The sequence below is a fragment of the Eretmochelys imbricata genome, chromosome 20 (genome assembly GCF_965152235.1).
Source record: "Eretmochelys imbricata isolate rEreImb1 chromosome 20, rEreImb1.hap1, whole genome shotgun sequence".
NCBI classification, from domain to species: domain Eukaryota; kingdom Metazoa; phylum Chordata; order Testudines; family Cheloniidae; genus Eretmochelys; species Eretmochelys imbricata.
Genome location: NC_135591.1, coordinates 17891951 through 17912324, shown reverse-complemented (window position 1 = coordinate 17912324; position 20374 = coordinate 17891951). Strand labels below are relative to the sequence as shown.

General features: G+C 47.0%; 1 protein-coding gene across 1 annotated transcript in view; it reads left to right on the top strand.

The window, feature by feature from the left end:
- Positions 1-20374, top strand: part of LOC144277436 (adhesion G protein-coupled receptor E3-like) — a 39663-nt gene that overhangs the window by 2721 nt on the left and 16568 nt on the right. The window contains 9 exon segments of the mRNA XM_077838182.1: positions 2130-2180; positions 2182-2256; positions 2258-2330; positions 6216-6359; positions 7347-7490; positions 18342-18497; positions 18948-19024; positions 19391-19489; positions 20004-20181. Of these exon segments, the coding sequence (XP_077694308.1) occupies positions 2130-2180; positions 2182-2256; positions 2258-2330; positions 6216-6359; positions 7347-7490; positions 18342-18497; positions 18948-19024; positions 19391-19489; positions 20004-20181 (997 nt within the window).

Here is a 20374-nt window from a genome sequence, read left to right as displayed (position 1 = left end):
CTTACCTCAGGGCCTCCTTCCTTGTGCCTGATATGGTGTGTACTGCTCAGCCTCTCCAACAGCGCAACTTCCTCCCACAGCTCCTGACACATGTGCCCATCTGACTAACTGGGAGGCTTGTAACTAGTTTCAGCCAGCCCCTGATTGGCTTCAGGTATCCCAATCAACCTAGCGTTCTCCCCAGGGCTGGTGCAACCACTAGGTGAACTAGGTGGTGGCCCAGGGCGCTAAGAGGTTGGGGGGGGGTGACAAAAAGTGGTGCCCTGGCTTGGCAGGGAGAAGCCACCTTCCAGAGGCATCGGAGAGCCAGACCGTCGGCTTGTGGGGGCGGCAAGCGAGTTCTGCGGCTCCTGGGCATGTGAGCCGCCGCTGCCCCTCCCAGAGCAGGCTCAGGGCCCTGTGTCCCGCCAGCGGCAGCTCACACGCCCGGGAGCCACAGAGCCCGAGCGCGGCGAGGGGGAACTGGGGGGTGCACGGGGGCCAGCGCGTAAATGCATATTTAGGGTTCTTCAATAACTTGATATCCCATCACATTGCATTTTTGGCCTTTTGTGTTTTGTGTTTGAAATGCAGATTCTGTGCTCACCATTGAAAATCTTGGTTACGTTACCGAACAATGGTACACAATTCAGAAGAAGCCCTAGATTATAGTTTATCATGCAAGATGGGAATATTCTTCAGATTTCAGATACAAAAAGACCAATTACATGGTTGAGAAGTAAATATAAAGTATTTTAATATGTTTATACAAAGTGAGTTGGTTTATACTTGGACCATCACATCTTTTAAAAAGTCTTGTTTCACTAACTTTAATATTGTTAACAATTCGCAAAGAAAGAAAATGATTTTGAAAGTTGAGTATGGAAAAACAACCTTTCCCCCGCCACCCCTTTTCTGCCTTTTGAGGTAGTTACTCAAATATCTGCACAGCATGTTTTGAAAGTCAAATGAAAAACAATGAACTCATATCAACGAAGCCACCAAGTAGTTCGGTTTCCAGAGGATGGGAGAGAGAAATACATTTTTTATCTACGAGATAAAGAGCCTAGATTTTCAGGAAAGTTGCTGGAAGTTAGATGAGCAATTAACTGAAGGGGATTTGTCAACTGCAAAGTTGATTCTTGATTGGCTATGCCAAGTGACTTGATTTATTAATTTGGATTTCGTTCTAAAAGAAACATCCCACAGCCATACGCACCGCGGACAGCCTGCCCAGTTGTTTGTCTATGCACCTATTATATCATGTCTTTAGACTGTAAACACCTGGGGACGATCATTTACTACGTATCACGCACTGAAGCATGTGAGTAACTTTAAACATAGCAGGGCTACTCACACGGTTGAAGTTAAGCAAGTGCCTCCGTGCTGTATTGTCTAATCATCAGTTAGTAGATGCAATGGCATTTGAAGTGCTCTTTAACCATAAACAGACAGATTAGTGTTGTCCTGCACCCCAGGACACGTAGTACATGGTTTAAACACGCCCTATCCCTGCTCGCTGGAGTTCTTGGGGGGCAATGTGCCTATTCCATTGAATATGAGGCACATGGGTGTCATGGTGGCTCAAGGATATGTCTGTGTAAAAGCTAGCTCTTCTAGATGTTCCTCTGAGTTGCCTTGCAAGGGAGGAGAATTTGTGTGTTGCAGGAATTCTGAGGAAAAGCTGGGAATAGAACATGGATCTGCTCGCTCCCTGGCACGTGACTCACACACAAGACCTTCCTTCTCAGCAGCATGTATGATTTATATTATAAGAGAAAAAGATTTATAACCCAATAATAAAATATCCCCTCTGCCCTTGAACTGTATGATTGTATTCATTACTGATCATTAAGAATTATCTTTTTAATAATCAAGAGGTAACAGGTGCAGTTAGAGCTATAATCATTGGGATTTGCCCCTCAGTGAATTGATGGGCGGGACAGGCGGGGGAGAGAAGCAAGGTGGAAGCTTCACCCAGGGCGCAAAATATCCTTGCACTGGCCGTGGTCCTCCCTGCCTTCTGGAAAGCTCTTAATGGGCCCCAGGTGTCTTAATTGACCTGGAGCAGCTGCCATTTAACTTATCCTGGTACCAGGGATTTGTTTAGCCTGGAGCTAATAGATCTATCTCCCACTACTTTTCTATAGCCATCTGGCCTTGCTCCCTCACACCGTCCAAAAAGAGACACAGCTGAGATAAGGCACGGTGATAAAAAGCCCCAGTAAAACCTGTATCACTCAGCAAACTTCCTCTGAGAAAGATCACAACAGGATAAAGTAGATGTGGTTTTCTTGCCTGGCTGAAGAAGGCAGCGGCCGCCATGAAGCAGCTTGTCTCCCACCTTCTGGGTAAGTTTGAAAGGAATTGGGTTATTTTCTTCCAATGGGGGCTTGGCAAAAAAAAAATCTTAGCTTGAGGTCTTTGGGGCAGGAAAACTCTCTTTCTTCTCTGTTTGTACAATGCCTAGCACAAGGGTCCATGACTGGCTGCTGCCTCAATAATTGTGTTAGGATCTTTGTAGGGCCCTTCACTGCTGGGCATTCAGCCCAGATCTGTGACTCTTGAAATGAACACTCATTTCATCAATGACCTGGAAGAAAACATAAAATCATCACTGATAAAGTTAATAAACCACAGATTCCAAGGCTAGACAGGACTAGTGTGAGTATTTAATCTGACCTCCTCTCTACATAGACCATAGAACTACCCCCAAACTAATTTCTGGAGCAGATCTTTTAGAAACACATCCTATCTTGATTTTCATATCGTCAGGGATGGAAAATCTACCATGACCCTTGGTAAATTGTTCTAATGGTTAATTAACTTCACTGTCAAAAATGTACGCCTTCTTTCCAGTCTGAATTTGTCTAGATTTATCTTCCTGCCATTGGATTGTGTTACACCTTTCTCTGCTAGATTCAAAAGCCCAATATTAAATATTTGTTCCTGTGTAGATGTTTATAAATGGTAATCAAGACACTCCTTAACCTTCTCTTTCTTAAACTAAATAGATTGAGCTCTTTGAATCTTTCACCTACACACGTGCTCCAATCCTCTAATTCTCCTGGCTCTTTTGGGGATAGTCACTGGGCCACAGACCGAGTGAGAGTGACCCTGCAGTGAGGGGGTTAGTACACCTGCTTGGGACACGGGAGACCCAGCGTCCAGTCCCCCGCTCCAATGGCTCTTTGAGCTCTTCTGCTTTGTATAACTAATTAAATATGACAGACTTTGGTAGCACAGTGGTTAGGACACACTCTTTATAGGCAGAAACCCCTCTGTTCAAATCCCCTTTTTCTCTCCCCCCTCCCCCCATCAGGCACAAGGGGGAATTGAGCCTCGGTCTCCCGTAATCCAGGCGAGTGAGCTAACCTCAGGCTAAAAGGTATGAACAAGGAGCCCCCACTGCTTATCCCCCTCCCCCAATTTTGAATGGGACCCAGTCCAGGAGGCATGCTCTAAGCATGCCTACAAGATTGGGGCCCCCACCCCACAATTTGTGGGGTTTAGGTATGAGATAGGCATCAAGAGCAAGGCAAACAGGGCATGTGCCCAAAGGCAGAAACTCAGGTGCCTAGAGAAAGTTTTAGCCTGTGAGTTTAGGCATCTACAGGGTTAGGGGGCAGCTGAGGAGGGGTTTTGTGGATCTGGGATTTAGGCCCTTAAATTCCTTTGTGGATCGGGCCTTAATTGCAAGACCCCCATTTTTCTTGTTGACTTCAGTGAAGTTATTGTAGATTGGTACCAGTGTAACTGGGACCAGACTAGCCCCCAGAGCTTTATCCTAACTCAGTGGTTCTCAACCAGGGGTACACGTGCCTCTGGGGGTCTGCAGGGGTCTTCCAGGGGGTACATCAACTCATCTAGATATTTGCCTAGTTTTACCACAGGTGACATAAAAAGCACTAGCGAAGTCAGGACAAACTAAAATTTCATACGACAATGACTTGTTTATACTGCTCTATATACCATCCACTGAACTGTAAGTACGGTATTTATATTCCAATTGATTTTATAATGATATGGTAACAATGAGAAAGTCAGCAATTTTTCAGTAATCACATGCTATAACACTTCTGTATTTTTGTGTCTGATTTTTGTAAGCAAGTCGCGTTTAAGTGAATTGAATTTGAGGGTATGCAAGACCAATCAGACTCCTGAGAGGGGTGCAGTAATCTGGCAAGTTTGAGAACTGCTGTCCTAACTCATGACGCAGCTTGGAGCAGCCATATAACAAATGGTGGATTTAGTTAGTAAAACTTCCTTAGGACATGGGACCATCTGGGTCATTGAGTCCAGGCCCCTGCTGTCATACACAGTCCTGTCTTATAGCAGTCCTGTTATATGAATGAGATTAATTCCATCTTCAGACTAGCTGGGTGGGTTAGTTCAGACTAATCCTATTGGAAAAAGGTTCCAAAACCTCCTTCCTCTAACGTCCAGCCATCTTGGATCCACAAGGAAAAGACCCTCATGTAATGGGCTGCAAAGTGCTGGATCTCCAACACAAAGCGGTGAGAGTTGGGAAAAGCCCTCGGCCAACGGTAGTGAGATCCTTCTACTGTGCCTGGCATGACCTGTTGTTCTATTGTAAACTGCTGAATCCATTGGGAGGGTAAAATAAGGATCAGGTGAAAATATTGTTCATCCAAAAAGGTTTGGTCCCTTCGTTTTTAAATCCTCACCGTGTGCCCCTGCATTTCTTAGTTCTGGCTGAGTGTGGAAGAGGAAGTATCAAGTAGCCGTTCTTTGGGGCTGCTACAGTGCAGGGAACAGAAGTAAACTTCTGAGAATTCCACCTGCATTCCCAGCTCCAGAGGGGGTTTTCCTGAGCAGCTGGGCTTCTGATGGCGTTTCTGAGGCTCCGCTATCCGTGAAAGGCGCAGAGGGTCAGTTGATGTGTACTGCGGCAGCAGGTTACAAAGAAATGGTTTTGAGACTGGTTTCTGAGACGATTTGATAAATGTGCAGTGGGGACACTGGGCAATCGGAGAAGTGAGTCACTCTCTCACAGCGTAGGCTTGGGAATGAGACAAACCCCGAGTGTTTGTCTCGGGGTTTGCTCAGACAAAACTCCCTTGGTTTCAACGACAGAGGTCAGCTCATCAGTTACTTTAGCAGAGCTAGAGCCAACAGAGCCAACAGAGCCACACGGGTTTGTAGGCCGAGCACAACTCGATTTTAGTTCTTTATTTTTATTGATTTAAATGTTCTTGGTTGTGGGGAAACTATGGAGGGGTCAGGCCATGGGGGGAGTCAGGCAGTATTTGTTTAATGACCACAGACCTTGAGATTCAAAAAGTCAAAGCTCTGTCATTGTTAAAACACAAATTGTCCGTGTCAGTCACAATATAGAAAGTAAAAATCAGTAAATCAAACTGTAATAAGTTCTCAAGTAACATTTTCTTTCTTTCCCTACTGGTCAATTTCAATTGTTGAGGGAAATATTCTTTTTATGGGTTTGTTTGTGTGTGTCTGGCGAAACTGACGTTTACCAACATCTACCCATAAACATTCAATCCTACCAACCCTCCTGTTTTACAGGTCCCCATCCTCCCCACGAGGAGGGTTTGGCCCACTGTAAGCCCCCCAAAATTGCTTTTATTATCTATAGACTATATTCCAAAGTGCTTGGGGGGAGGGGTCTCCACCGGTATCAGGTATCTGTGCTAGGCGCTGTATGGACACAATGCTCGCCTTGAGCTTACAGTCTAAATAGAAAAGATGGACCAAGGGGATACTGAGAGGGGTAAGGACTTGTCCAAGGTCAACTGGCAGGTCAGTGACTGAGCCAGGAATAAAACTCTGATCTCCCAGCCTAATGCTTTATCCACTAGGCCATGCAGCCTCCTACAGGGTAACAGCAATAAAACCCAGTGCAGTAAGAGCATCCTTGGTTGTTTGTCCTCTTTCAGGCATTTGCTGGCTCGTCTGCTTCAAGGGGACTCAATGTTTCACCAGAGCTCGTAAGCTGATGCCTAGAAACATGAACAAAATCTCCAGTTCCAAACCTCGGAGTGTCCTGCAGCTGGAGGGGGGCTTTGAACGGGCAAAGAACTTTCCATCCAATTTCCTCCTTATGTCTCTATGCATATTTTTCATTCTCTTCTGATCTCTTGATCTTTGTCTCTGCCTCCTTCTTCCCCACTCACCAGAAAGCCACATGCTCCACTGGTGGCTAAATAGGGCTGTGTTTTAATTAAATGATCATTGGTTCCTTCTTCATTTTACAGCTAATAGATGTGATGATCCGTCTATGTGCCCTAAACATGCAATGTGCATCTATATGATCCAGAGCCGTTACTGTACCTGCCAACCTGGGTTTGTATCCACTTCAGGGGACCCAGACTTCACTGATCCAACAGTTCAATGCAAAGGTGACTGAGCCCCTGAGTCAAACTCAGTGAGGGGGAGCCCTGGAAAGGGGAGACAGTTCTGTCACTTGCTCTAATGCGGCTGAGCTTGCAAAGAAAGTGCTCAATGCATCACCATCAAAAAGAGCATTACTAACTGGAAATGTGACTAAGAGACCAAGGAAGAAATGATCCAGGGCCAGGAGATTTAATGACTTGGCTTCCCCTGCCTGTTAATCTGGCCATCAATGAAGTCAGGGACATCCAATGAAACTGGAAAGCACCCATGTGCAAACTGCCCACAGCCCTGGGTGAGGAAGCTGCTGAGCCACCCAGGGTGTAGAGGTCCCCACTTGCCCTTACATTCTTCTGGGGGAATCCCACATACTTCCCTCTATGTGGTCGGAGAGACCTTGGGCAAGTGCGGAGGGGAGGAGCATACTGTGGCCCTACCTGTTTCTCAACCCCCATTTGTGGGACTGTGACCCACCAAGAAGAAGCAATGTACCTCATGCAGCCGCTGGCGGGGAGGTTTTCTGTGTGCATCCCGCCTCCTGTGTGCCATGTCGGGGCCAGTCACCATCAAATGGATAAAAATGAAGGCTTTGATTTTCCCCAGTGTAGTGTTAACCTGTGGGACTCACTGGTGCAGACTAGGAAACCCATATGTTGGTTGAAAACTCATTGAAGCCAGCTCAGATCCTCCCTGCCCCCAACACCAGTCCTCCATCCATACCTCCCTACCTCCTCCTGCTTTTCCTTTTGGGGCTTCTGGGGAGGCGGAGAGGGATGGGGATTTGTTCCCTCACCTGATGCCTTCAGAAGTGTCAGCCAGCTGGCTTGGTTCTCCCACCCCAGCCACATGCTCTGCTGGCTCCACCCTTTCTCCCTCGCTGCATGATTAACTGGATGGATGAATGAATGTAAACGACACTGAAGAAGTCAAACAAAAGGTGCAAAGGGTTATCCGTTGCTCTCTTTAAATGACACGATTCCTTCTTCCTTTAACAGATGACATCTGTGTGAATTCGTCTACTTGTCCTGATCTTGCAACTTGTCAAAACATCCCTGGGGGCTACCACTGCACCTGCAAAGCCGGGTTTGTGCCTAGTTTTGGGGACGAACCATTCACTGATCCAAGAGTGAAGTGTGTCGGTGAGTTTCGGCTCCGGAGCCCAGCTAAGCGAGCGGGAGCCCTGTAATGGGGTGACTGTAATGTAGGGTGCTCTACTGCACTTGCGAGAAGCTCTTGCCAGAAAAGCCATGTATCCATGCGCTCTGCTGACTGGCGAACGCGACACAGTGACTGAGGCCGTGTCTACACTTCCAGCTGGGGGTGCGATTCTCCGCTCACGGAGACAGCATGCTAACAATAGAGGGTAGCCAGGCTGGTGCAATGGTGGGACAGGCTAGTTGCCCCCAGTCTGTACCTAGCGCCTTAGATCATGCTGCTGAGGTCACGCTCTACTTCTAGCATGCTGGCTTGATGGGAGCTAGCATGAGTATGTCTCCTCGAGCTGGGAATTACGCCCCCAGCTCGAAGGGCAGGCATGCCCTAAAAGCAGGAAAGGGATGATCCACAGCCCCCCAATAGCTGTCAATCTTCCCCCCCCCATGAACCAGGGGATGTCTAGTCAAACCAAAAAGCAGCAGGGTAAGATTAGACTGAGCAATAGGCACAGAGCCCTGGGTCAGGGGTGGCATGAAGCTGTACAACCCTGCTGGGGCTGAATCTTTCCCTGAGCAGCCCAGGGTATATGGGGAATGTCCCGCCCCCATCCCGATACATTCTTCACATGTTGCAATTCCAGCTTCATGTGGCCAGACAGATCCTTTGGCAAGTGCAGAGGGGAGGAGCATATTATGGCCCCACCTCTTTCCCTACCCTCTTTTGGGGCACCGCAAACCACCATGGGCGGCAGGGTGGAAGCAGTGACCCTTGTGCAGCCTGTGGAGAGGGTTTGGGGGGAGGCTGCTAATCACAATCTGACCCCTAAATGGATCAGAGGAAATGCTTTTGTTTTAAGCAATGCTATGTTAACCTGTGGAACTTACTGGTGGAGACTGAGCCTGGGAGCTGGGAAGGGAAATGGGGGCAAACTGAGAGACAGTCTTTGGTGGAGGAGACTGCGGTTGGATGAGGAACTGGGATGGGAAACTGGGACTGGAAACCAGTGTGTGGAAGTAGGGCGGGGAGACAGATCAGTCCAGGCAACAGGGGGAAGATGGAACTGGCCAGGGAAAGAGACTGGGTTGAGGAGCTGGGCTGGGGGAACAACAAGGAGCTTGGACTGAGGGACACTGGGACTCAGTGGGACTGGTTAATATTGGCGGGGGGAGTTGGCACAGCTGGAAACTTGGAGGGGAGGAGAAAGATAAATGGGATGAGGAGCTGGGATGCAGGGGAACTGGGACTGGCTGGGAAAAGAGACTGGGATGGGATGAGACACCTGAGGCGTTCAGATTGGGACGGGGACAAGAGCCAGGGATGGTAAGAGACAGCACTGGGACAGGGACAAGTTGGCGGGGGCGGAAGGGGGAATAAGGCTGAAGGAGCCAGGCTTGTGTATGAGCATGCAGAAGAATCTGTTCCCATTAGTGGACACTCCGCTCCAGTGCCTGGAATGGGAGCCAAGATTCCTGTCCACAGGATCAGAACCTCTCTACTCCCAACTCCCATCCTTCATTCCTATTGTGAAATTCCCCAGGGTACAACCTGAACTGCTGTGTCCCCTTAACTCTCTATCCTGGGATACCTTTTACGCTGCTTTACTGTCAGACCAGCCACTCCTGGCCTGCTCATGTACAGCCAATGGCCTGCAAAATCACTCCCAGATGTTTACATGAATGCTGTCCCAGCCATCCATGAATAGATACAGGGAAACACCCATATACCCCCACTCCCAGCCTTGTGTCCCCTGAAATGTGTATGCTATACTGCTCAATAGACCCTTGGACAGTGTAAGCTCATAGGTAGTCTGACATTCCAACAAAGGGTAATGTTTATGCACCAGCCTTTGTTATCTCAAGTAGAGGTTTCCCAAACACACTGGTTTAGATCAAACAGTAAAACATGTTTATTAACGAGAGAGAGTTTTTAAGTGGTAAGGCACAAAAGTCAGAATTGGTTACAAAAGAAATGAAAAGAGAAAACCTCAAGCTAATTCCTAAACGTTACCAAGCTAAATAAGATTTGAAGCCAACATCCTTCTCACTACACCCAGATGCTGCAGGAAGTTCTCAGTTCCCAGGCTGGATTTCCTTTCATTCTGGGACCACTTCCCTTAGTTCAGTGTTTTTCAAGGATTCACTGATGTTATAAGCAGACAGAGATCAGGTAGACAGGGTAGGTGGGTACAGGCATTTTTGTCCCCCTTTTTATACTGCATCGGTTTTATGCTGGAAATACCCTTGCTGGGTCTTGTGGGGAGGCAGGATATGAGCGCCGAACTGTCTTTCCGCTGATTTGTAAATTTCCTGTTTACAGATCCCCAGTTAGTGAATCTCCAATTAACCAGGGGATGACTCTTTAAGATGGCAAAAGCACTTTTGCCTGAGAAGACATGCTGCTCCTGCAGATGAGCCTGGAATCTGAGAGCCCTTGGCAGACTTCCTGCTGTTGCTCTCCACAAAAGAGCAGACTGATGAGAAAGCTAGGCACTGTGCTGCAGTGTTTTCTCCTTTGCATTTTGGCAGCAGCTTTGCAGCGTGGATTGTGGGTTCTGTAGACAGTTATGCAAACAGTTATACGACTGCTGTGGTGGGGAACTAGCCCTTCTGAAATACCAGGAGGAATGGCAAGCCATAAGGTGGCAGGAAGGGGATCTCCCGCATAGTTATTTGAGTGCCTTGTGGAGACTATTTGATAGTTCTTTCCCTGCACCACCTGGCTGGGAGATGGCTTGAGTGCAGCAGAATTTGCTATGCTCAATTTGGAACTGGCAACGCAGATAGGAACGTATGCCCAGTGGCAAGCCATGAGAGAATCCTTTGTGAAAAGCCAGTTTATAAATGGTTTAATAGGGGAACTTCATAACCTGCTGGTGAAGGAGGGTGATATACCGGATAAACCTATGGATTAGCTTATACACAGAGTTCAGAAGCCTCGATCTGATGTTCTAATGAACTCTTCAGTTTGTCGATGATTATGATGAAGGTATTAACTGTGAAGGCCTCCTTGTCACTGAATGAGTGGGCAGTTGCGTCATCATATGTCTTCTGTCTTTTGCGGTGTTTGGCTGACTTACAGTCATGGTTAGGAGTCCTTGCAGCCCCCTGAATTTCATGTTTCAGAGTAACAGCTGTGTTAGTCTGTATTCGCAAAAAAAGAAAAGGAGTAGTCGCTAAGGTGCCACAAGTACTCCTTTTCTTTTTTTTCTGAATTTCATAGTCATCAAAACTATCCCACATTTGTTGAACACTTCCAAGACTCCTCATTAGGCTTACAGCAGTGGAAAGACCAATTTGAGCACTTTGTAAGCTTAGACTGCACTTGCTGAATGGCTGAAGTATATCATTCCAGACCTCACACAAATACCAGTTTCCAAAGTAAGCATTGCATCACTGGGGATCTTCACATCTTTCCTTGTTGCTGATTTTTGAGATTCATCATCCTTGATGCTCTCTAACGCTTCAATGATGTTGTGGTATCCCAGAACAACTGCATTCACAGCTTCACCATTGGCACTGTGCCCTGTCCCTGAGAGTGATTTGGGCACTGAACATCCCTTTTGTAGTGAATCTCTAAGAATCATCCAACAACTGGTTGATGCCTAGAAAAAATTGTACAATTCTTGGACAAATCCAGGAAAAGAAACTGCTGCAACACAACAATCCACGGCAGACTGGCCAACAAAGTCGAGTGAGTGGGCAGCACACGGTATGTAATCAACCAGAGCATCGGGCTCTCTTATCTTTGTCTGTGTCCCTGAATATTTGCAGCTCATATTACTTGCTTTGGCCACGACAAAGGCTGCTGTCAATCCCATTTTCGGTGAGGAAATTGAGTCGGTACGAGGCAAGTTTCTCCCCTGTGTGGCTGGTGATGTTTATGAAGGTCATGAAATGCTCAACTGGTCCACTGGATAGCACATAACACAAGATGACAGTCAGCTGATCTACCTGTGACACATCCAGTGTTGAGTCAACATCTTTGATCTCTTCTACAATGACTGATAGCGTCTTCTTTGCTAGCAGTGCAATGAATTCATCACAAATAGTCTTTTTGATAGATATGAAGTATGGCCTTTTCCATGATTTGCGTGTTCATTGATGTGCTGAGCTAAGAAAGAATCAAACTTAACGATTATCTCTAGAACGCCAAGGTAATTGCCATTATGTTTTGATCCAACAGTCTCATCTGAGCCACGGAATGACAGACCATGCTCAGCAAGAAAAACTATGGTTTCAACTATGCATCTAAGAACATTCTTCCAATAAGCATGAGCTTCAAAAACTGGTTTTCCATTTGGGTATCAATTCTGCCACTAACTTACTTTCAGGCATGGCAGCTGCTACCTAACAATGTATGAGACTTGTTAGGGGGCTTATTCCTTCACCCACTTACTTCCCTGGTCCTTCTCGCATGAACAGAGAGCAACAATACCCGAAGTCCAAAGGTGCAAACAGTTCGATGTTTATTGGGGTGAACTTCCAGCAAGCATGATTCCAGTTTCCTTCCTTAGTATCCTCCTTCCCAGCTCTGACACCACAGAGCCTTACACTGTGTCCCTGTTCCCATTCCTACCCTTAGCCAAACATGATTCCAACTTCCTTACTCCCATTCCCTGTTCCCATCTCCCCCACACACCCACTCACTTCCTCATTGACTACAGATTATATAGTAAAACTTGAGTTCTGCTTAGCTATACCTTAACCAATCATTTTCCTGAAATTTAACTAACCAATCCTAACATATTGTAACATGATTATGTAACCAATTATATCCCACCACCTTAATTAGTTTACACCCAGCAAAGTTAATTATACAGCAGACAGAAACAATCACAGAACCAGACAGAGATTATCCAGACAGACAAACAATAGCAAAGTGGGAACTATAATGACAAGACAATACAGAAGTGAGGATTTCACATCCCTGCTATTGATAAGTGAGTTCTTGCCAGACAGGATGCTATCAAACTAAGTTTCCTTTACATTTTCTAGACAAAAAGAAAAGGAGTACTTGTGGCACCTTAGAAACTAAGGTGCCACAAGTACTCCTTTTCTTTTTGCGAATACAGACTAACATGGCTGTTACCCTGAAACCTGTCATTTTCTAGGCACTTCCCTTTCTCTGGAGGTGATAGGAATACAATCCTGTCCTGATAATGCCTAACAGCCCAATAGCCCCTTATTTCAGTGTGACTAGTTTGGAATGTGAGGAGGTGACCGGTCGCTTCCCAGCTTATGGCTGCCTCTGCTGCTTAGCCAAAGGCCTTAGCCTAAGAACAGGGCCTCAGGCTGTCACAGTAAGAGAAGGCCCTTACACCAGCAGACAGTGATTTTGATTCTTTCTTTTGTACCTCTATAACGAGCCAAGTGATGAGAATACACCTAGATTCTTAGAGTCTAGGCCTTTACAGACAGGCCTGAATATCTATATCTATATCCTCATTGCATGATTGGTAATGTATAGAACAGTGATACGCAGACTAGTCCTGCCACTTGTGCAGGGAAAGCCCAGTACGTCCCTCGGCCCACGCCACTTCCAGCAGCTCCCATTGGCCTGGAGTAGTGAACCGCGGTCACTGGGAGCCGCGATCAGCCGAACCTGCGGACACGGCAGGTAGACAAACCGGCCCGGACCGCCAGGGGCTTTCCCCGCACAAGCGGTGGAACAAGTTTGGGAACCACTGGTATAGAGTATTCTTCCCATCGTTGAAGCTTTTGCAGAATATTCCCCACTTTTTGGTATCAGAAAACAGGCAGCAATAAAAACAAGTTCACTTTCTTCTTAGAAAGTGAATACATGAGCCATTCTCGCTTGCCAATCAGTTTGTTAGGCTTCACCTATTCAAACATTGATTTGGTCAGATAACGATTCTGATTGGTGTGTTCTCGCTTTGTCAATGAAAAGTTAGCATCTAGATCCCGGCATTTCTGTGGGCCCTTCTCAGTCCAGTATGCAATGAGATCTTGATGTCATGTCCCATTCACCTGGATCGTTGGAGAAGGATATTTTTGTATTACTGTCACTAGAAAAAGTCTTCAGAGTGGGGGTGAGACTGCAGCTAGGGTAAGACACAGGAGGTGCAGCCCATTCACTTAGGCTGGTATTCTCCTGGACTTTCTCACCACCAGACTGAGTAGGAGGAAAGAACGTTAGGAGAGAAGTTCCTTCCAGCACTACATCTTGCCTTTGCCATCTTTCTTTGGTCTCCTTCCATTTCTGCCATCCTCCTTTCTTCGACATGGTTTCTATTGTCCAGTGTAGGCCTACTGGGTACAAAGGTCAGTATTGCCTGGGCCCGCTGTGACTGTGCACCCCGTAAGCATTTATGGAAATATGCTTATGAATGTATATATGACATAACTGGAATATGTTTTATGCTACATATGCCATGTAACATCTCTGTAAAGGTTATGATCTACTGAATCTATTCATCCTATTTGTATGCACGTATTGTTTTTTGTATTCAAAGTTATGAATATTGGCTGTGTACTTGCTTGATTTTTTTTAAGTAGCCTTAGTAATGTATTTGGTCAGCTTCTTTAGATAGGAATTTGCAAGTTAAGTGCCCAATCAAGAAGCACTTAACGCACAATGGATCTTGGAAGGCTCCAATCCACATAAGAAGTCTCCCTGAGGACGTTCAAGGTTGCATGTGGACAATGGCTGCTGCCTTTAAAAACTGAGTCATGCATGGACATGTGACTTGACCATGTGATCCCAAAACTCCATCTTGGAGCTGGACTTTGCATAGGAGAGAGGAGGGGGTCTCCTCCCACAAGAGAGCCTGGGGAGACCCCTCCATTTTGTCTTCAGCTGGCTAAAGAGAGCCTCTCCACCCTCAAGGATAACTGCACAGCATGGGGAGGAGGTGACCAGCCCTCTGTGGAGAAAGAAGTGGTTCGGGACTATTTAGAAAAGCTGGACATGCGCAAGTCCATGGGGTCGGATGCGTTGCATCCAAGAGTGCTAAAGGAGTTGGCAGATGTGATTGCAGAGCCATTGGCCATTATCTTTGAAAACTCATGGCGACTGGGGGAAGTCCCGGACGACTGGAAGAAGGCTAATGTAGTGCCCATCTTTAAAAAAGGGAAGAAGGAGGATCCTGGGAACTACAGGCCAGTCAGCTTCACCTCAGTCCCTGGAAAAATCATGGAGCAGGTCCTCAAGGAATCAATTCTTAGAGGAGAGGAAAGTGATCAGGAACAGTCAGCATGGATTCACCAAGGGCAAGTCATGCCTGAGTAATCTAATTGCCTTGTATGACGAGATAACTGGTTCTGTGGATGAAAGCAGTGGACGTGTTGTTCCTTGATTTTAGCAAAGCTTTTGATGCTGTCTCCCACAGTATTCTTGCCAGCAAGTTAAAGAAGTATGGGCTGGATGAATGGACTATAAGGTGGATAGAAAGCTGGCTAGATTGTCGGGCTCAACAGGTAGTGATCAATGGCTCCATGTCTAGTTGGCAGCTGGTATCAAGTGGAGTGCCCCAAGGGTCGGTCCTGGGGCCGGTTTTGTTCAATAGCTTCATAAATGATCTGGAGGACAGTGTGGATTGCATGCTCAGCAAGTTTGCAGATGACACTAAACTGGGAGGAGTGGTAGATACGCTGGAGGGTAGGGATAGGATACAGAGGGACCTAGTCAAATTGGAGGATTGGGCCAAAAGAAATCTGATGAGGTTCAACAAGGACAAGTGCAGAGTCCTGCACTTAGGACAGAAGAATCCCATGCACCGCTACAAACTAGGGACCGAATGGCTTGGCAGCAGTTCTGCAGAAAAGGACCTAGGGGTTACAGTGGACGAGAAGCTAGATGTGAGTCAGCAGTGTGCCCTTGTTGCCAAGAAGGACAATGGCATTTTGGGATGTAGAAGTAGGGGCATTGCTAGCAGATCGAGGGACGTGATCGTTCCCCTCTATTCGACACTGGTGAGGCCTCATCTGGAGTACTTGTCCAGTTTTGGGCCCCACACTACAAGAAGGATGTGGGAAAAATTGGAAAGAGTCCAGCGGAGGGCAACAAAAATGATTAGGGGACTGGAACACATGAATTATGAGGAGAGGCTGAGGGAACTGGGGATGTTTAGTCTATGGAAGAGAAGAATGTGGGGGGATTTGATAGCTGCTTTCAACTACCTGAAAGAGGGTTCCAAAGGGGATGGCTCTAGACTGTTCTCAGTGGTAGCAGATGACAGAACAAGGAGTAATTGTCTCAAGTTGCAGTGGGGGAGATTTAGGTTGGATATTAGGAAAAACTTTTTCACTATAAGGGTGGTGAAACACTGGAATGCGTTACCTAGGGAGGTGGTGGAATCTCCTTCCTTAAATATTTTTAAGGTCAGGCTTGACAAAGCCCTGGCTGGGATGATTTAATTGGGGATCAGTCCTGCTTTGAGCAGTGGGTTGGACTAGATGACCTCCTGAGGTCCCTTCCAACCCTGATATTCTATGATTCTATGAAAGAAACTGGAACAAAGGACAGTAACTACACGGGGGGTGAGTGATTGCTGGACCAGACTAGAAGGAGACTAGTCTGTAAAAGGAAGCTTACTGGAATTCCTCTGAGAGTGAGGTTTTTATCTGTATTCAGTTTTCTTACTGTATTAGACCTAGACTTGCATGTTCTATTTTATTTTGCTTGGTAATTCACTTTGTTCTGTCTGCCATTACTTAGAACCACTTAAATCCTACTGTCTGTATTTAATATCACTTTTTACTTATTAATTAACCCAGAGTATGTATTAATACCTGGGGTGGGGGCAAACAGCTGTGCATATCTCTATCAGTGTTATAGAGGGCGAACAATTTATGGGTTTACCCTGTGTAAGCTTTATACAGGGTAAAATAGATTTATTTGGGGCTTGGACCCCATTGGGAGTTAGGCATCTGAGTGTTAAAGACAGGAACACTTCCTAAGCTGCTTTTAGTTGAGCCTACAGCTGTTAGGGGACATGGTTCAGACCTGGGTCTGGGTTTTCAGCAGGCTAGCAGGTCTGGCTCAAACCAGGAAGGGCACTGAAGTCCCAAGGTGGGACAGCAGGGAAAGCAAGGGCAGAAGTAGTTTTGGCACATCAGAAACCCCCTTGGGGTTGCCAACTGTGATCCAACCCGTCACACCCACAAACACTAATTTAGCCCCCAAAGACAAAATCACAACCCCATAAATTGAATTCACAGTCGTGATGGATTAATTTGTACATCTCAATATCTAATGAGACAAAAAAATTCCGATGGCCCCGCTACTGTCTCTCGGCTGTTACTTCAATGTGGAATGGAGGGCCTACGGTAGGGCCTAAAAATAGGAGGGCCTAAGGCTATAGCTTTATTAGCCTATGGGTGAATCTGGCCTTGAATGTAGCCTGTCTACCCAAGGCGGGTTAGGTTGGTATAACTCAATCACTCAGGGATGTGGATTCTTCACACTCCTGAGCAACATATTTTAACAATATCGGTCTGTATTGTAGAGCTGTCCTGAGACCATGATTTTTAGTGACTAGCAGACTTATGAATATAAGTTGCCATGCTCATCTTTTGAAGATGTTTGTTCCTTTGCACAGCACCTTCAAAAGACCAGCGTGAAAAGTGAAGTGGACTTTCTGGTGTGATGAGCAATATTTCTATTGGTATTGTATTGGCAGTGGATTTCATCTGAGGGACTCGCAAGAACTCCTGGAGTGTTAACACACTTGTTCTGTGGATTCATATAAAGGGGCTATTGTGATAATATATAATCTGACCTCCTGTATATCACAGGCTAGAGAATTCCTCCCAGCCATTCCTACCTTAAGCTCAAAAACCTGATTGAATTAGAGCATATAGTTTAGAAAGATAACAAGGCCTTTATTGTCATTTACTCGAAGGTCTCTCCATGGCAGAGTCAAAGGACTATCAGAGTGTAACTGTAATTACTGTACCATAGCAAACATAACATTGCATATCCATGCTTCCCCACAGCGACTACACAATGATAGGTTCCATGTTTTCCTGTGTAGACGTTAATGTCATCAAGTGCCCTCGCCCTGTGACACTAACACTATCTGCAACAACACCAATGGGAATTTCATCTGCAAATGCTTAAAGGGCTATGATACTGTCACGGGGACAGTTGGTTTCCCCAGCCTGAAGTGCACAGGTAACAATTGCTGTGAATGCCTTGATGGTAGTCGCTGGACCAGATGGCCCTCTGGGCTCATCCACGAGGTATTTCCTATGCTGGGTCCTCAGTGTCATCCGAGCGATCTGCCTGAGCTCCTCATCTGCACAGCAGGGATCACCGTATTCCCTTTGACTGTCACGTCTGTTTAGATTCAAAGCTCTCTGGGGCAGGGACTGTCTCTCTGGGTATCTCTCCACCATCTGTGGGACCCAGGCTTGTGGACTCAGTGTTTCTCAGCCAGTGCTTGTGTGTCCACACTGCATTGTTAACCAGGGTTTACAGTTGCTGGACCCAGGTCTTGCAGCCGCGCTAACGCATCCATACTGCACTGCACAGACCTTCTGAGTTCAGTCTGTGGTTTGAGGTGCATCCACGCTGCAAAATGACAGAACTTGGACCTGAGTTGAAGCATGTCTCAGACTCTGACCCACCCCTCTAGTACCCAGATGCTAGGACTTGGGTCCTGAGTGCTTGCTGCCCCGAGTCTGATTAATTTGGGTGTGATTGCATGGGGGGCTTGGGCTAAAACCTGAGTCAGAGACCAGGCTTAGTGTGCAATGTAGACATCCCCTGTGCATCCTTGTCTGTGCAGTGCCCTGCACAACGGGGACCTGATCTTGGTTTGAGCCTGTAACTGCCACTGTGGTGAATAATTGATTCCATATTCTTCTGTTTAGATATTGATGAATGTTCTCAGGTCCCATCAGTCTGTGGCCCTCACAGCATCTGCATCAATACCCCAGGGAGTGTCACCTGCCAGTGTCCTCTAGGTTATTCTTCCCCCAGTGGGACCTCTTGGAAACCTGGTGACCCCCACACCTTGAACTGCACAGGTACCAGTCACTACAAGCTGTCTTGGGAAACTCATGTAATATAATCAGGCCCTGATGGCCCCAAAGGCTAACAGTGGTCTGTGAGCCCTCTAGTGGGGCTCTCTCTGGTCCGTGGTTCAGAAGCTGCCCACAAACCAGTGTGTGTGTGTGTGTGTGTGTGTGTGTAGCTAGGCCCTTGTATGTTTTGTAGGCAGTAGTATACAGGAGCCAACTGCACCCATGCAAATTCTTCATATTGTTGTTATGGGGACAGTTGCCTCTGGAGTGGTGCCACCTTCTTGGGGCCCCATAAACCAATCCCTTTAGCTTTCGCATCAGCTCTGCTGTCGTCTGGACTTTGCCGGGTTTCATTTCTGTGCCCAGAAGTGTAATGATGCTTTGATCGCATTATAAAGAGATTTGATCCTTATAAGAGAGGCTCCAATGTTGGCTCCCTCCTTCCTTCCCTAGAAAATCTCTTTATCTGCCAGCCCGGGATTCTGCAAGGAGACGATTTCAAAAGCCAGTGCGGCAACACCACCCAGCACGTATGTGTCGAGTGAGTCCAAACTGGGGCATCTTCGTGGGCAGGGCAGGAGGGGAAAAGGGAGAGTATGGATGTGGGGTGTGTGTGTGTGGAGTTTGTGTAGTGCTCTCAGACAGTGTGTGTGCTGCTTCTGGGTTGGATAGTCTGGAGAGAGGGAGGATGGATGGACTGGAGCTGGTACCTAGAGAAGGGTGGAGGCGGAGAAGATGGGTGGATGGAGAAAGAGCTAGACAGAGGATGGATAGAAAGATACAGTGGATTAAGAGGGACAGAACAGGTGGGTGGACATGGACACCCATCTTCCACCCTCCAGTAGATAGATAGATATGTTACAGCATAAACTCCTTTTTCCATGATTCCCCTACAGGGAAACCAGAAAAGCAACAGATTTTGCACCATCCTGAATCAGACCACAAAGAGCCTGGAATCTGCATGTGGCCATGGAAACCAGTCAGTATTGCTGAAGGTCAGAGGCTATGCACCTGTATTTGCCAGTCCCTGCCCCCCGAGGCAAAGTCCCTCCTCTTTGTCCCCAACCGGTCTCCAGATACTTCCTTCCAAAGATGAACCTGGGGGGAGTCTTTAAAAGCCTCTGAAAACAAGGCTTAGTTGCTTCTACTCAAGAAGAATAGACTGGAGCCAACAGCGAGTGGAATTTCAGCTGCCACCCAAGAGTGGGTGATGAATGTCTTGGGGCAAAGGGAATGAGGCACTATCTTGATGGGAGCTGGGACCTGAGCAGCGTGGGAACCATGTGGAGCGGAGGGCCAGACTATAAGAAGCACGTGGAGGGGGAGGGGACCCTAAAAGCCTGCCTAAAATCACCCATCCATGTAAGCAGTTGTAGCTGCCCTGGGATGTTCTGTGATGGTGAATGGGGAGGATCAGTGGTGGATCCATGGGACCATCTCTCTGTTAACCAGTGGGCCACTGTTTGACAGCCCCTGCTTTACTCTGGGAATCTTCTTTTTAAACCCCAGAAAGTCTTCACTTCTCTTGATTCGCTTTTCAATGCCACTGCCCAGCAGTCTACTGGGAGCAAAGAGGAGGTCACATGGGCAGCCACTGCCTTTCTGCAACGCGTAGAATTGGCCGCCTTGGAAGCTGCTCAAAAAAGTCCCGAGAACAAGCCGCAGACTATCACAACTGAGACGATGAGTAAGGAAAAACCTCCACACAGTTCTGAGCACCACCCTAGCTGCTCTCAGCGCTGAAGCGTGGCCTTGGGGCTAAGGTGCTGGGCTGAAGCATAAGAGAGTCGGGTGCCATTCCTGCCTATGTCAAAGGTTCTTTGAGTGACCTTGGCAAATCGCTTGGTGCTTATGTTTCCCTGTCTGTGAAATGAGGACAC